At 43.7% G+C, this 16,760-nt stretch overlaps 1 protein-coding gene across 13 annotated transcripts in view; it reads right to left on the reverse strand.

Moving 5' to 3' along the window:
* ARHGEF11 (Rho guanine nucleotide exchange factor 11) overlaps positions 1-16,760 on the reverse strand; it is a 112,386-nt gene that overhangs the window by 41,539 nt on the left and 54,087 nt on the right. For 7 of the 13 annotated variants that reach the window (XM_064370353.1, XM_064370348.1, XM_064370346.1 and 4 more), the window contains exons 2-9: positions 12,914-12,946; positions 11,719-11,733; positions 11,278-11,369; positions 8,870-8,968; positions 5,311-5,360; positions 4,413-4,470; positions 3,382-3,560; positions 2,157-2,228 (exon numbers count right to left, since the gene is read on the reverse strand). In XM_064370353.1, the coding sequence (XP_064226423.1) occupies positions 2,157-2,228; positions 3,382-3,560; positions 4,413-4,470; positions 5,311-5,360; positions 8,870-8,968; positions 11,278-11,369; positions 11,719-11,733; positions 12,914-12,946 (598 nt within the window). The remainder of the gene's footprint in view (positions 1-2,156; positions 2,229-3,381; positions 3,561-4,412; positions 4,471-5,310; positions 5,361-8,869; positions 8,969-11,277; positions 11,370-11,718; positions 11,734-12,913; positions 12,947-16,760) is intronic. The other 6 variants (XM_064370351.1, XM_064370352.1, XM_064370350.1 and 3 more) reach the window with 3 other exon arrangements.

The following is a 16,760-nucleotide window of genomic DNA, read 5'->3' on the forward strand; positions in this document are numbered from 1 at the left end:
ACCATCAAGGGTGGAATAGATTAGGATAGTGAATATACAGACAAAACATACATAAGTATTGCTCAGATTTCTCTCCATCTCACAATGCTGGTTATTTTTCATTATTTTGGTGACAGCCATCCTAAAAGGTGAGAAGTGGTAGGTCACTGTGGTTTTGATTAGCATCTCCCTGTGAATAACAATGTCAGGCATCTTCATACGCTTATTGGCCATTTGTGTGTTTAGAGACTTTCTATTCAAATCCTTTGCAAGTTTTTAAATTGGGTTGTCTTTTTAATATTGAGCTACTAAGTCTTTTATATATTCTGGTATTAGACCTTTATCAGATACATGAATTGCAAATTTTTTTCCCCCATTTCTTCTATGGGTTGCCTTTACTTTCTTAATAGTATCCTTTGACACCCAAAAGTTTTAAATTTTGATGAAATCCAACTAATCTTTTTTTTTTTTTTTGGTTAGCTTTTGGTGTCCATCTAAGAAACCACTGCCCAATCCAAAGTCATGAAGATTTACTGCTATCGAAACTGTTTTCTAAGAGTTTTACAGTTTTTAAAAATACTTTTGGCTTTTACATTTAAGTCTTTGTCCATTTTGAGTTAAATTTTGTTTACTGTGTGAGGTAAGGGTCCAAATTCATTAACTGTATGTGGATATCCAGTTTTCCCTGCATCATTTGTTCAAAAGACTATATTTTCTCCATTGAATTATCTTGACACCTTTGTTGAAAATCAGTTGACCACAGATGTATGGGTTAATTTCCAGAATCTGAATTCTATTCCATTGATCTATAGGTCTATCCTTGAACCAGTACCATACTGTCTTGATTACCCTGACATTTGCCAATATATAAATATCAGCACTTATCATAATATAGTATATCTTCATTCATCCATCCATATCCTATGGAATCACTAACTCATTAAAGGAGAGGTTCACTTCTTGTTTATCTTTGTAACCATTCCAACGCCCACCCCTGACATTACTCCCACCTACTGCCCCAACATGCATTCAGTACCTGGCATACAGCAAGAACTCAGTGCTTGTGAAAATAAATACACGTATTTTTATATCTTTGTGTCTTTGACCTATGCTGTCTTTTCACTAGCATTCCCTCCCTCATCTCTTTTGCCTACTCAAGTACTGCTCTTCAAGGCCCAGCTGAAATATTATCCACTCTGCGAAGCCCTTCCCCATATTTCCCATTATTAATTAATTGTGCTCTCCTTTGTTCTCTTATTGTAAGCTCTTTGTTCCTCCCACTCTCCCTCCTACCGTAATTTAAATTTCCTCCTTTAGATTTTAAACATGTTGAGGGGAAGAACCAGAATCTTTTTCATTTCTATATAGCCTAGAAAATAAAACAATTTTTTTTTTTTTTGAGATGGAGTCTCACTCTGTTGCCAGGGTGGAGTGCAGTGGTGCAACCTCGGCTCCCTAAAACCTTCACCTCCTGGGTTCAAGTGATTCTCCTGCCTCAGCCTCCCAAGTAGCTGGGCCTACAGGCGTGCCCCACCATGACCGGCTAATTTTTGTATTTTTAGTAGATACGGGGTTTCACCATGTTGGCCAGGATGGTCTTGATCTCTTGATCTTGCGATTCGCCCACCTCAGCCTCCTAAAGTGCTGGGATTACAGGTGTGAGCCACCACGCCTGGCCAACCATGTTCTGTATATGGTGGCACTTACATGTATGGCTGTAATAGGAATCTGGTTATTCTACTCCAGCAAATTAATCTACTTACTGTTCTCTGTGTACATCACTCCTAGGCCTGAAAACTCTCTTCAACCTTCACCCAAGTGCTCCCCACCTCTATCAGGCTGGCTCAGGACTCACCTGTCCCTTCCTTTCTTCTCTCTTTCCCTTCCTTTCCTTAGAAATGTCCCAGATAAACTCCATTGACTTTTTTTTTGGTCTACATATTCACTATCCTAACCTATTACACATGGAGAATTCTATTCATTCTACTGGTGAAGTTCTGCTTTAATAAATTCTACTGCCCAATGGTAATTCTTTAGTGGTCTGGAAGTTTCATTTTTTGCGGTTTTACTGTGATGGGATATTGCCTGTAAATGAAGTTGTGCACGTTGGCAGGCTGCTCTGAGAAAGTATTATTTCACTCAGGCAATGGCCAGCCTACCGCTGGCAGTGGCCTTACCTGTAATTCTTTTTCTTCCTGCCTCAGCATATTCCTGAGGATCTGGGTGGCATGTTTTTGAACTTCGGGATCCTAGAGATGGAAAATATGGCAGTATGAGAGTTAGGGACAAACTCAATAGCTTAACTCTCTTCTATCTGCTGATTCTTGGGCAAGGAAAGCTACAAGAGTAGAGCCTGAATCATAAGTATGTTTTATTCAGTACCTTGCTGGAATGCAGTAAACACACATCTTATTTTGAGTTTATTCCTGAACTTCTAGAAACCTTGGCTGTAATCACCTTTGGCATCAAGTTGCTCCCTAAAGTCTCCCAAGACTTGTGGGTTTAGTCTTCATTCCAACTGAAAAATCCTGTTCCCTCTACCTGTCTGCATCTTGTCCTCTTTCAACTCTTCACATAGGTGTTCCTTCCTTGCTTCTAGAGCTCCCTTTCTACTTGTTTGTTTTGTTTCTTCTTTGAGATGGGGTCTCCCTCTGTCACCCAGGCTAGAGTGCAGTGGCACAATCATGGCTTACTGCAACCTCTGCCTTCTGGCTCAAACAACCCTCCTACCTCAGCCTCCTGAGTACCTGGGACCACAGGTGCATGCCACCATGCCTGGCTAATTTTTTGTATTTTTGGTAGAGACAGGGTTTGCCGTGTTGCCCAGGCTGGTCTCAAACTCCTGAGCCCAAGTGATCCTCCCACCTCGGCCTCCCAAAGTGCTGGGATTACAGGCGTGAGCCACTACACTGGCCTCTACTTGTTTTTGTCCTCTTCTGATCCCTCCCTCTACTGAGTGGGCTCTGTATTTTGCACCTTGAAGCAGGCTTTTCTCTAGGAAGCCTTTCCCCTACACCTTGACTTTATACCATACCCTGGTTAACACTGGCTGGCAACGGTCTTGAACAGATGCATTCTGTCCCTGCCGGAAGTGTGCACTCTCTCTCCGACGAGGAGTACTTTTGGAGAGCGCCCTTAGAGTCTTCCACACATTTAGGAAACACACAATGTTGCTGTGTGATAAAACCACATATGCATTTCGATGGAAGGAGGACACTGAGGCAGGGAACAACTGTTACTGTGCAGCCCTGGTTTTTGTTGAACTCTTTCAATAGTTTTCCATATGTCTTTTGGCTAGCTCTGCTTACCACAGCCCCAATGGATTTAACCTGCTTTCCTCCCCAATGTGGAGCTCTTCAACAGGACATTAGGGTGAGGAAAGAGAACTGGAAGGATCATTACCTGCAGAGGTCTGGGTCCTGTGATGCGTTGTGGAGGTGGTAGAGGTGGAGGAGGTGGCGGTGGGGGGATCGCTGGGGTGATTCGGGGAGCTCCTGCTGGGAATGGGTCCTGCTGAAGCCCAGGGATGCCCACGGATGAAGGTGAAGAGCCCAGGAGGGTGAGTGCGACATAGGCACCAGCTAGAGGGAGACAGAGACTTGCTCCAGGAGTGCTGTTCTGGACAGACAGTCCAGGTACGGTGGTGGGGGGGTCAGGGGGACTGTTCTCCCTTGTCCTGTCATTAAGCCTATAATTCTGTAGGTTAAGTTCTCCTCACTTTTAATGCCCCACCCGCTATTTAATCCCTGCCTTCATGCCCTGCATGGACCCAAGTACCACTTCCTGCCCTTCCTTCATGCACAGACCTCAACTAGAACTCCACTCATAAATATCTGGGAACACACCCCAAGGGCCGCCTCAGCAGCCCCTTGTTTCCCCCTTTATCTCACTAAAGTAAGTAGCCAGTGTCACACTCTGGGCATATTGCCCACATGGCACAGACCAGGCACTCAGATTCTAGCCCTCTGCCCTCCCCAAACTTCCCACATTCTTAAATTCTTTCTTCAACATTTGTTGCTTCTATTTGAATATTTGTGCAGACTCAAATTGTTGAGCCTTCCTGGCTACAAACAGATTACGGTTGCTTTTCCCTGCCAACTAGAAAACAAATGAGTATGAATGTCCATGAATGGGAGAGGGAATTGGAAGGTATTTGAGGGAGACCTGGTCTCAGTAGGATGTGGTCTAAACAGGAGAGGCAAAGACGGGTGTGGGTAAACATAAGACGTCTCATGACAGCCTAGTAGTGTCTCCACTTGAAATAATAGGGAATTGTGGCCATTTAAGCGGATCACTCCATGTTAAGATTAAAGACGCGACTTCAGCTGCCTCACACATCTACAAAGGAAACCTCCTGGGATGGCAGGCCTGCCCTTTCCTCCCTCCCAGCCCATCTGCTCCCCTACGTTAGCTGTCACCTCTCTCCAACTCACATTTGATCAGCTTTACCACTTCCAGGTGTGAGCTATTGGTCACCATGGTGCCGTTGACCTGTTGGAGGGACAAACAATTTTGAGTAATGGTGATGAACAGCTAGGGCATCCTTCTGTAAGTTCAAAACACCACTTCTTCAGGAAGCCATTTTCCAGTGCTCTTTAGCCTCCTCTGGTCACTTGTTTACTCAAGTCACACTATGAATTTGTTCTGTTCATATCTGCTATTTGTTCTGTCTCTCCAGCTAGCCTGTAAGTTTTCAGGGATAAGACTTGTGTCTTCATTCCTTAATTTGTTCATTCATTCACTTAGTTTTGGTATACACTTTTCCGACCGTTTGAATCACACACATGTGAATGTCCACTGCCCCAGTGTGCTTCCTCCTCACAGAGGACTTAGCAGTCTCTGCATCCAGGATTTCCTTAATGCTTCCCCACTCTGTTGCCCAGGCTGGTTTTGAACATCATTCTGTCGAAGAAAGGCCTGAACAACCAGGGCAGGTTATAGTAGTTCAGAATGGGCAAGGACCCCAGGTTGGCATTATATGGAGGAAAGAATATCAACCTGAGAATCAAAGTCTTGGGTCCTTCCATGAGTTACTACCCCTCCCTCTTAATCTTATTTTGGTCAGTTATGAAATGAGAGTAATAAAACTTGTTCTAAAAGCTTGATTGCTTTAGAGTCAAGAAGGGCCTAAAATACGGAGCACAGCTATCTTCCTCCTTGCTCTCTCTCTCACATTGTACCACCATGCTCCCTCGCATGGACCACCCCTAACTCAGTGGCTGCCTGGCAGTTGGTATCAAGATGGAAGTGTGCAGGATGGGGCAAGGTCAGGAGTGCCCTGCACATCTGCCTCCACAGCTGGGAGTGGGAGTGCATGTTGGGGTCACTCACTTTGATGATCCGGTCGCCCTCCTTCACACCGGCCTTCATGGCTGCACCTCCTGTAAGGAGAAGGCCTGGTCAGCAGAGCCCAACAACCTCTCCGAGAGGCCACTGAAGCTACACCAAGGTCCCTGTCAGATCACCTCTCCTCTGAAATTTCCTCCTATTTCTCTGTGTTAAGTACCTCCAATGCTGGGTGCACTTCCTATTCCACTTTAGAGACATAACTACTTTTAAGCTAGAGTGAACTATGTAAGGTCCCATCTCCTGCTCTTCCTTCCACCTAGATAAGATGCTAGACTTCTGATAGCCAGGCCAAAGTAGGAGGCAGGCAGGGCCAGGCTCTGGGAAGAGCATGTGTGCTTCATTCTAATGTATCTGGATATGTTCCAAGGTCAAATATGAGTTATTTTTTATTATCCAGGGGGAAAAATGAGTTTACTGTATGAGACATAATTGTTAAAATAATTATTAAGAGAAATATGGAGAAAAGGCTTAAAATAAGAGTTTCCTAAGTCCTGAGAGGTTTTGTAAAATATTCTGGGGGTTCATATTGTTAAAAATGATTATAACTTTTCTTTTTAAAAAAACCTTTCTAAAGCCATTTACAGTTTCTGCCTTCCTTTTTTTTTTTTTTTTTAATAGACAGAGTCTTGCCCTGTAGCCCAAGCTGGAGTGCGGAAGCATGATCTCTCAAGCCATCCTCCCAACTCAACCTCCCAAGTAGCTATGGGACTACAGGTGTGTGCCACCATGCCTGGTTAATTAATTAAAAAAAATTTTTTTTTTGTAGAGATGAAGTCTCACTATGTTGCCCAGGCTGGTCTTGAACTCCTGTGCTAAAGTGATCCTCCTGCCTTGGCTTCCCAAAATGCTGGAATTGTAGGCATGAGCCTCCATACTCAGCCCAGTTTCTCCCTTTAAAATAAACCAAATTAAGAGCTTCTGATGGTGACTGACTGAGGTGCTCAAAAGATCATGCTCTTCACTTTTTCAACTTGTCATCTGACTGGAGGCTACAGTGGTTTTGATCACTGTATGTTTTTTTTTTTTTTTTTTTTGTTTGAGACACTGTCTCACTCTGTCACCAAGGCAGGAGTGCAGTAGTGTGAGTTTGGCTCACGCAGCCCTGACCTCTTGGGTTCAAGTGATCCTCCCACCTTGGCCTCTTAAGTAGCTGGGACTACAGGCATGTGCCACCACACCTGACTAACTTTTGTATTTTTTGTAGAGACAAATATTTTCACCATATTGCCCAGGCTGGTCTTGGGTTTCTGAGCTCAAGCAATCCTCCCATCTCGGCCTCCCAAAGTCCTGAGATTACAGGCGTGTGTCACCATGCCCAGCCTCACAAGATAGTTTTAAATGACTTATAGTCCTAGTTTAATTTACATCCAGGAAGTGCAAAAAACATTAAAGCCAAAACAAGTTAATGAGAAGCATAAAAATTACATATTGTACATTTGCCCCAGCGTGATCATTAAATCTGTAAGTTGCATTCCTCTGATCAAAACAAAACTCCCACAAAGCCCATCTAAATGTTTCTACTCTGAAAAGAAAAATACAGTGATGACTGCATTCCAATTTGGCTTTTCAATACTGGGACTCAAGACTACCCTCATCTAAAGTGTGCTATTTATGGAAGAATACTTGCAAATAGCTTTAAATTCCTGTTTAGACATTCATTTAGAAACTAATGTTGAACAGAACAGAGCTGTCTTGCCTGAATGTATGAAACATGTGAGGTGACTTCTAATAACTTAGTGATTAAAAAAATAGCAACTAAACTCTTCAGAGTAAAGGAACTTGAGCAGAAGTTCTCAGACTTCAGCTAGCATGAGAATCACTGCAGGAATTTTTAAAAGTGTGTTTCATGGACCTCTTGCCAGAAAGCAATTCAGTGCTTCCAGGGTCAGCCCCAAGAAAAAGGCTTTCAATCATCTTGGGCATAGGTGATTCTGATTCAGGCAGAACACAGACTATACTTTCAGAAACAGTGAATTAAAGAAACCTAATATATATCTGGAAAAGATAACTACTGCTTTGTTATTCTTGTGACTTTAAGGCCAATCCAAATGAATGAAGTCTCTTCTACTCTCCTCCCCAACACACACACGCACACATGCACGCGTGCACACACACTCACACACACATAGTCTCTCAAACTCATATTCTCCTTGTAAGCCATCTTTTCCTTCTTTCCTCTCTGGGTCTGACTCTGCTCAGCCTAAGAGAAGGAAGAAGGTAAAGGAGAGCTGAACCTACATTTCCCTGGAGGGGATCCCGTATTTTCTGCACCAGATAGGCTGCAGAGGAGAAGTACAAGGTATTGGCAGTTCTACTAACTCTGTCTCACCCCAGTCCAGGAACCCTGAGAAATAAGAAAAGCAAAGAATAAAACTATCTTTTTAGAGCTTCACCTCAGGACATGCAAAACAAATCTCTCAAACATAAGAAGCCATGCTTATTTATTTCCTTATATGATCCACAGATCTCATTTTGGTCACAAATTTGGAATTTTTTTCACCTTTCCTGTGAACATAGCCCAAATCTTCCTCCAGAATCAATGCAAGTATATTTTCCCTCCTCCTCTGCACCATCCCTAATGGGAAACCTGCTCCCAATCCTTTCCTTGTGCTCTCGTCTAAGTCAAGCCTAGGATGCTCCCTGGCACCAGCCCAATGCTACTTACTGCACTGAAGTTCACTCCTTTTAGGGACACTTCTCTACCCTTTAGGGAATCTTCCACACCCACCATCTTTCTGACTATCCTCCTCAGCCTGGACCACTAACAATGGTTCCACTAGCTGGCACATGCTAGAGTTTTGACTGTTCGCACCCCTTCTATACACAATTGGTAACTTGATGGATTTGGCTATGATGCCCACTCACTCTTTACTCCCTTCCTACCAAATTCCTATTCTGCCGATTTGCTTTTCATTTCCATCTTTCAAACTACTTCTAAAATCCTGTTTTTTTAAAAGAGGGCTTCCCAAACAATCACATGGAAAATGACTACGCCTCAAATCACAAACTACTCAAACTTTCAAACACCATTTCCCCCGACATCATGCCCGGCATATATCGCTGGTAATTTATTATTTAATGTTAATTGTATCAGCAAATATGCTCTGTAATCATTTGGACTATTGTGCCTATCTCAGGTTATAAACCTCTGTAGAAAGTGACCATCTGTGAACTTAGCCAGGTAGTGTGGAGGTAAATATGAAGAAAGGGGCCCTTGGATTCTGCCACAGAATCTTATGACCCAGTATGAAGATCTCCCTTTGATGGCAATCAGACATCTGTCTGATGATGACCTGACAGCTACTTTGCTGGTTTTTCACTTCCCAACCAGGGAAGCAAGCATGAGGTACAATCTCTAGAAACTCTGCCCAGGGGTTTTGCATTGAAGAGGCTTCCCCAGGCACACATGGAGAGCCAGTTCTAGAGTAATTCATTTGTGCCCCATAGGAAAGCACAAGTTCTCCAACTAGAGTGGCACTGTCACATACATGGTGGCTTTGCAAGAACTGTCCACTGCAGGCAGGACGGATGCAGCACTCACCAGGCCGCACAGACTGCACCAGAACAATTCGATCCCCACTGACTGTGAAGCCGAAGCCATGCTGGTCCTTTTGGATAATGACACAGCGTTGAACAAGACCTAGAAGGGGGAGAGAAAGGCTGAGTACACAGTGTCTTTGGAAGGTTAGTGTACACATGCCAAGACCAACCCAGGGAAGCCCCAGTACGTTTCTTCTTCAAGAAGCCTTTTCACACTAACCAAATTTCCTAGACTATTCCTGTGTGAACACTACCGCATGCCTCCCTTGGTGGTTGGCAAAACCTGTATACTTTGTATTCCAAATAAGAAGCTACCTGTAGAAACTAGGTAGACATGCCTATGTATAGAAACTACCTGTAGACATGCCTGCCTCAGTGGTTGGCAAAACTTGTATACTTTGTATTCGAAATAAGAAACTACCCTTCTCTGAGGTGCTAAAATGCTTGTCTCTCACGTACATGTCTGTGCCTTTTGGTGTGTCTGGGTGAGACTGGTCAAAGAAGGGGCAGGGCCAAGTCTAGCCATCCTCCTGAAGACTAATATTACCAGTAAAGTGCCTCCCAGGATTGAAGCCCAAGTGAGCCTAGAAGTTACATATCAAGTGACATCCAATGAATGCAGCAAGTGGTACAGCAATGCTTGACTCTTCTTAGAGAGCTGGATAACTCATGCAAGGTGACTTAGGAGTGGTCTCCTGGCAAATCCAGGGAAGGATACATGACAAAAAAAAAAAGGATACACGTCATGTAGGCTCATAAAGATATTCTGGGGGTTCACATCATTAAGGATGATATTAACTGTTTTATTTCTTTAAAAAAAACTTAAAAGCCATTTATAGTTTCTCCTTTCCTTTTTTTTTAATAGACAAGAGTCTTGCCTTGTAGCCCAAGCTGGAGTGCAGAGGCGTGATCTCAGCTCAATGCAGACTCCATCTTCTGGACTCAAGTAATCCTCCCAACTCAACCTCCCAAGTAGCTATGGGACTACAGGTGCGTGCCACCTCACCTGGCTAATTAAAAAAAAAATTTTTTTTTTTGTAGAGATGAGTTCTAACTATGTTGAGACCACAGGTGTGTGCCACCATGCCTGGCTAATTTTTTGTATTTTTGGTAGAGACAGGGTTTTGCCGTGTTGCCCAGGCTGGTCTCAAACTCCTGAGCCCAAGTGATCCTCCCACCTTGGCCTCCCAAAGTGCTGGGATTACAGGCGTGAGCCACTGCACTGGCCTCTACTTGTTTTTGTTCTCTTCTGATCCCTCCCTCTACTGAGTGGGCTCTGTATTTTGCACTTCAAAGCAGGCTTTTTTCTTTAGGAAGCCTTTCCTCTACTCCTTGACTTGTACCCCTTTTTTTTAAAATACAGAGTTATAAAAAAAAAAAAAAAAAAAAAAGAAACAGAGGCTCTATCAAATGTCTCCATTCCTGTGCGTGTATAGTAGACACTGTGCATATGTATGGTGTGTGTGATTGTATCGTGTACTGATTAAAGTGTGAGTTCTAGAGTTAAAACAGAACTGGTTTCAAGTCCTGATTCTGTACCCAATAAGCTTGTAAACTTGGACATATTTCTTAACCTCTGTGCCTCAGCTTCCTCATTTGCAAAATAAAGATAATAAAACCTAGCTTCTACAGTTGATGTATGGAGGCCATTTCTATAAAACCCATTAATACAATACCTAGTACACATCATGTGCTTAACATAAAAACTAAGTTGCTTTACATTTGGAGTACACAGGTCTGTTTGTATGAGTGTATACCTCTGCATTCATGTGCTTTTTTTTTTTTTTGAGACAGAGTCTTGCTCTGTCGCCAGGCTGGAGTGCAGTGGCGTGATCTCGGCTCATGCAACCTCTGCTCCTGGGTTCAAGCAATTCTCCTGCCTCAGCCTCCTGAGTAGCTGGGACTACAGGCAGGCACTACCACGCCTGGCTAAGTTTTGTGTTTTTAGTAGAGACAGGGTTTCACCACGTTGGCCAGGCTGGTCTCCTGACCTCAAGTGATCTGCCTGCCTTGGCCACCCAAAGTGCTGGGATCATAGGTGTGAGCCACCGTGACCGGCCATGTGTTTTTTTTTTTTAAAACAGATGGAGTATCACTATGTTGCCCAGTCTGGAGTAGAGTGGCTATTCATAGGCGTGATCCCACTACTGATCGGCATAGGTGTTTTGACCTGCTCCATTTCTGACCTGGGCCAGTTCATCTCTCCTTAGGCAACCTCATAGTCCCCTGCTCCTGGAAGGTAATCATACTGATGCTGAACTTAGTACAGATACCTGACTGGTATAGCACACTACAGCCCAGAGCTCTTGGGCTCGAGTGATCCTCCCATCAGCCTCCTGAGTAGCTGGGAAGATAGGCATGTGCCACCATACCTGGCTGTGTCTGTGTGTTAATGCCCAAGGAGGTTACCTGTTGTCTCAGAGGCATCCGAGGGCTGGCGATGGTGGGAAGGGGACCTGCGCTCAGGTGCAGAATCTCCCAGAGAAGACAGGCTACTTAACCTGGAGGAGTAAGAAAAGCACATCAGTGAGCTGGGCAGGGAGGGACCATCCTTGTAGTAGATGGAGGGACCATCCTTGTAGTAGATGGAGGCTCTGTCGAAAGGGGCCCTGGGTCTTGGATAATGAGAGACCCACCCCCCCCAACCCTGTAACCCAATCTGGCAGGACATTAGCCATGTGTACATCACTGGCAACACCACCTATCTGGCATCCTGGGCTGGCAGGGCAAGCATGATCTCTTTAATACCCAGCAAGGTGGGAAGGGAAATAACCCTTCCTGGAGTCAGGCGACAAAGAGAGAATAGCAAGAAGGGGATGTGCACACGTACACAAGCTTGTTGGGTCTTACCAGGCTGCAATGGGGCTGATGGAACAGAACGGAGCAGCAGAGAAAATGAATGCAAGGAAAAGACAGGAAAAAACCAAACAGCCAGTTAGTGTTAGGCGATGATTTGCAAAGGAGGGGGAGACTGGAGGGAAGGACGAGGTGGGTCAAACACATACAGAGGCCTGCATGAGCGCAGCAGGGGCTGCAGTGGCCGCAGCAGAGACAAGCTCCCCATTTAGCTTCACCTCTTTGTCCCTCAAAGTTCCACCTCTCCATAACAGTGATCTCCAGGAGGGTAAGTGGGTATGAGTACAAGCCCACTGGGTAACTGGCAACTTGCACACTTTCTAGAAAAGACGGTAGAGCAATGGCCCAAGCCTCTGAAAATTCCATTTATCCTTTGGGTACCATGGGGGAACAGGAATCTGGTCTGTTTGGTGGTAGTATTCCAACCCCATATTCAGCTCCATTCCCTCAGCCAGCCTGAAGCACCTTGCTTAGAAACTATGACAGACCCCAAACCTCCAAATGGTACAGATCACCAAAGGTTTCTCTGCTTGATCTCCTTTAACTAGGACCCTCCCAGGAATAGAAGAAGTTTCAGTAATTGCCGTGGCACTCCTTTTTGGAAAAGTGTCCAAGTTGCAAGTTCCTGAATCAACAGTTGCTGCCCCTCAGAAAGGGGCGATTCCTATCCTACCTAGAGCAAATTACTAAGCAGAAGGCTACTCGTGGAAGCACTGCGTGTGATGACAGAACACTGGAAATAATCTAAATGTTCACAATGAGTGACTGATTAAATAAATTACAGTAATACAATGACAGAGAATTCAGTCATAGAAAAGAATGAAGAGGCTCTTTATACATGATAGAGAATGATCTCCATGATATGTTACTGAGTGAAATAAACAAAATGTAGAATTTTTTTTGACAGTTAAAAAAAGTGAGTAAAAGGGAGAATAAAATTATGTATTTATATATGTTTAAATATTTATTTACATATGCAAAAATATCTAAAATATCTCCGGAAAAATACAAAGGAAACATATAACATGACAGTCTCTAAGGAGAGAAAGTGGGTGGCTAGGGCACAGGAACGGAACTGCAGGCTTTTGTGATATTCTTTGGTACTTTTTAAGTTTGGAACCATGAGAGGGTACAAGTACCTTATAAAGGAGGGGGTCTTTGTCCCCCCTGACAGTGGCACCCCTCTTACCTGGACAGGTGAGACTGCTTTTTACTGGCTGATCTTTGGATCAGAGAGAGAAGGACATCAAGTAGGAAGAGAGCGCGGGGCCCAGGAGAGAGCGATGCAGGACAGGAGGAAGAAAGAGAAAGAAAAACACACGACATAAACCAGACAAGACACTAGAGATGGTTGGTTCAAAAGAAAAACCACAACAGAGCCAAGAGTGACCCAGGGGAGGCACCTGGCCACAACACAGTCATGACCTTACTAACAGGCAAATTTACCCACGTCATTTTGCCACTTAAAACCTTTTAGAACCTCTCCACTGAACTCAGGGAACAGTCATCCGTCTTCAGCTAGGCCATTTGCCACAGCATCTAACAGGAAGGATAATGCCTGATGCCCGTGGAAGCACCCTTTGATGTTTTCCACAGCTGCCAGTATCTATCCTTCCTGCAGCTCGAATACCCAACTGAAAATGCTGTACAGGCAAAGCTGGAAGGTCTGTGAAAGCAGAGAGGGTCTTGCTGGGCATTCCCAGTGCCTGACGCAGTAGGGGCTCACTCCTAATCTTGGTCCCTGCTCTTGACTGTCCTCCTTTCACTTGCTATGGTTTCTGGCTCTGTCTCTGCCTACGCTGTTCCTTCCTCCTGCATGTTCTGCCTACTTTATTCCCTATGACTGCACAGGGTTATCCATGCTGGGCTTGAAATCCTCCTCCTTCAGACCTAAAGAGAAAGCCCACCTCAGGCCTTCTTGTCTTGTGAAGACACCCTACCAGGAAGCTGGCTTCCTATGCCCATACTGAAGTCTAGAAGGTGCATTTGAACCTGATAACCAAATTTGGTTTGCATTTGAGCTGGGGCATGAGCAGTTTCACATAATCAAAGGCTAATAAAGCAAAGGTCCATGTTCCTGTTGCCAACAACTGTTAGGGGTCCATGTCCCTGCTATCAACAACTGACAAAGACCATCTCAGCGGTCACCAAAGTCTCTCTAAAATAAAATCACAGGCTAGGGCAGGTATGTGGGGGACAAGGAGATGGCAACATAAGTGTACTTGCAACAGATGCAAAAAAATTTTTCTTTTTCTGAGAGCTTAAAGGAGAGAAAAGTACCATTGAACTGAAGGAGAAAGAATTGCCTATGGAAGGCAGGCCTGGTGGACAGAATCAGTGGACAGACTGTTGTGTAACCTGGGTTTTGAGTCTGAGCACATATTTGGAAGGAAGACCTTGAAAGGTTAAAAATCTGAGAAACAAGGAAAGGAGAGAGGAAGGTAGTTTGGCCTGAAATGGAGGCTGTCATAAATAGAAAAGATTTTAATGGTAGGCCCTCCCTTTTCCTGATGACACTCTCATCCAAATTTGGCAGCAGAGCTCAGATTCCACTTAGCCTAAACCTGGGGGTATGAAGGCAGTCGTGGAGAGTGGAGAATTTCCCCCCAAATTTGCACTCTCTAAATGGTACTACTGAGACAGACTTTCTGACCCAACTTCTCAGTTATCCCCGACTGCCAGACAAAGAAACTTGTAGGTTCTTTATCATCTTTTCCCAGAGTTGCTCCTTTCTTTACATAATCATTGACACTCATCCCCTGAAGCCACATGTCTAGTGCCTCGTGCCTGGATTACCAAAAAAAACCTCTTTTCCCCTCTCCAGTCCATCCAGCACTCCAACATCATAGACTAACTTACCCAAATACCACTCCCTCAGGCCCTCTCATCAAGAACTTATGATTTCTCTCCTTCTTATCCACACAATCAGATGTGCCTGCAATAGCCTGGTATTAAGGGGACTTTCATCCTGTGGACCCAAATGTCTTTTCAGATTCGCCTCTTATTACTTGCCTACTACCTACCTCTATTGGATCCTAAGCGATGCTGTACTCATTCCCACCTGACTTAATGGTTGCCATCCCTTCTCATCTCTGTCCTTCTCCTACCACTTTTTCAAGGTCCTGATCAAATCACGTTGACTCCACGAAGCAATCCCTGACCACCGCAGCCCACACATCATTTACCTCAACATTTTATTTTGAAAAATGTCAAACTACTTCAACATTGAAGCAGCAGTATGGTGAATATCTATATACTCTTCATCCAGATTCAGCAACTAACATTTGTCACATCTGCTTTATCTATGTTTATACATTTTTTCTCATTTGAAAGTTGCAGACATCATGACACTTTACCCCAAATTTAGCCTATATCCCCTAAGAGTGTTGAAATTCTTCTATATAACCACAATGCCCTCAGCACACTCAATGAGTCAGAGACAGTATTATCTAATATATAGGACACATTCAGATTTTCCCAATTGTCTTATTAAGTTCTTTATAGCTATTCCCCAATTGCCTCAATTCAGGAGCCAATCAATGATCTCAAATTATACTTATGTCATGTCTCTTTTGGATTAATTTAATCTAGAGCCCTCTCCGCTTTTCTTGGTCTTGTCTCTCATGACACTGAAGTTTTGCAGAGTCTAGGTGAGTTACCTTGTTGAATGGCCTACCATCTGGATGCATCTGACTCCTCCTCAGGGTTAGATTCAGGCTAAACATTTTTTAAGAGACTATTATATAAGTGATGTTGGATGGCTTGTCCCATTTTGGGGATGGAAGGTTTGATTACTTAGGTAAAGTGGTACTCCTGAGATTTTTTTCAATGGTAAAAATCTATTTTCTCATTTGAATTCATGAGAAATCTGTGGGATATTTTGAGATCGCATAAATACTCTGTTTTCCAACAACCTCTCATCCAACAGTTTTACTCTTCATAGATGATTCTTGCCTAAAGCGCTTATCGCACTAATGCCTGCAAAATGGCAATTTGCTAATTCTATCATTCCTTCTACATATATTAGCCAATAAGCTTTTGTAAAGAATGTCATATCATCCCTTTTCTGGAGTAGTGCTATCAATTCACAGACCTTCCCCCCCACAAGTAATACATTATAGTCTATTATCCTTTTTTAAAATAAAAAATGTTTAAAATGTTTCCATTTGACCAGTGGGAGCTTCTGAAAGCCAGCTCCTATGTCCTTTTAACATGTCACCATCTGTCTTTGATCACGTCCTTGCTTTCTGGCACAAAAAGATGCTCCATGCTCACCCTGTACTTTCCCTATGCCAGACCTGGAATCAAACATTTCTCCAAGAAGCTCTGTTCCTGTTAGCAGGAAATGCATTTAGAAACAAGATCTGGCTGCTAGGTACTCATTGCTGCTGAGCTGTCCCTCCTTCCAGGCCCTTTTAATGGACAGAGCTAGAAAAATTTATTATAAATTTTTGAGTTCACACTGGTATCTCCAATTTGAACTCAACACAACAGGGTTCTTCGTCTTCCCCATTCCACATTTTATCTTCCTTTTCTCATACTGAGAACCCCATTCCTAAACAATACCAATATATTTACTCATTGCTCTATTCAATATGCAGAAAAGATAGTTCCTGGAGTTACTACATCAGTATCACTAGTAACAACAAACCTATGAAGTTTGAGGTTTTCTTGCCATTCTTTTTGTCCTTAGACTATATCCCAGTACCATCGGTACTGTGTGTGAACATTTCTGGGTTAATCCATTGGGTTTTTTGTTTGTTTTGTTTAGTTTTTAGAGACAGGGTTTCACTCTGTCGCCCAGGCTGGAGTGTAGTGGCAGGATTACAGCTCACTGCAACCTCTGCCTCCTGGGTTCAAGTGATCCTCCCGCCTTAGCCTCCCAAGTAGCTGGAATTACAGGCACACACCACCATGCCTTGCTAATTTTTCTATTTTTTTTTTTTGTAGGGATGGGGTTTTGCCATGTTTCCCAGGCTGGTCTTGAACTCCTGGGCTCAAGTGATCCAACTGCCTCGACCTTCCAAAGCATTGAG

Source organism: Aotus nancymaae, unplaced genomic scaffold (genome assembly GCF_030222135.1).
Source record: "Aotus nancymaae isolate 86718 unplaced genomic scaffold, 86718_ANA_hifiasm-v0.15.2.pri h1tg000108l, whole genome shotgun sequence".
NCBI lineage: Eukaryota > Metazoa > Chordata > Mammalia > Primates > Aotidae > Aotus > Aotus nancymaae.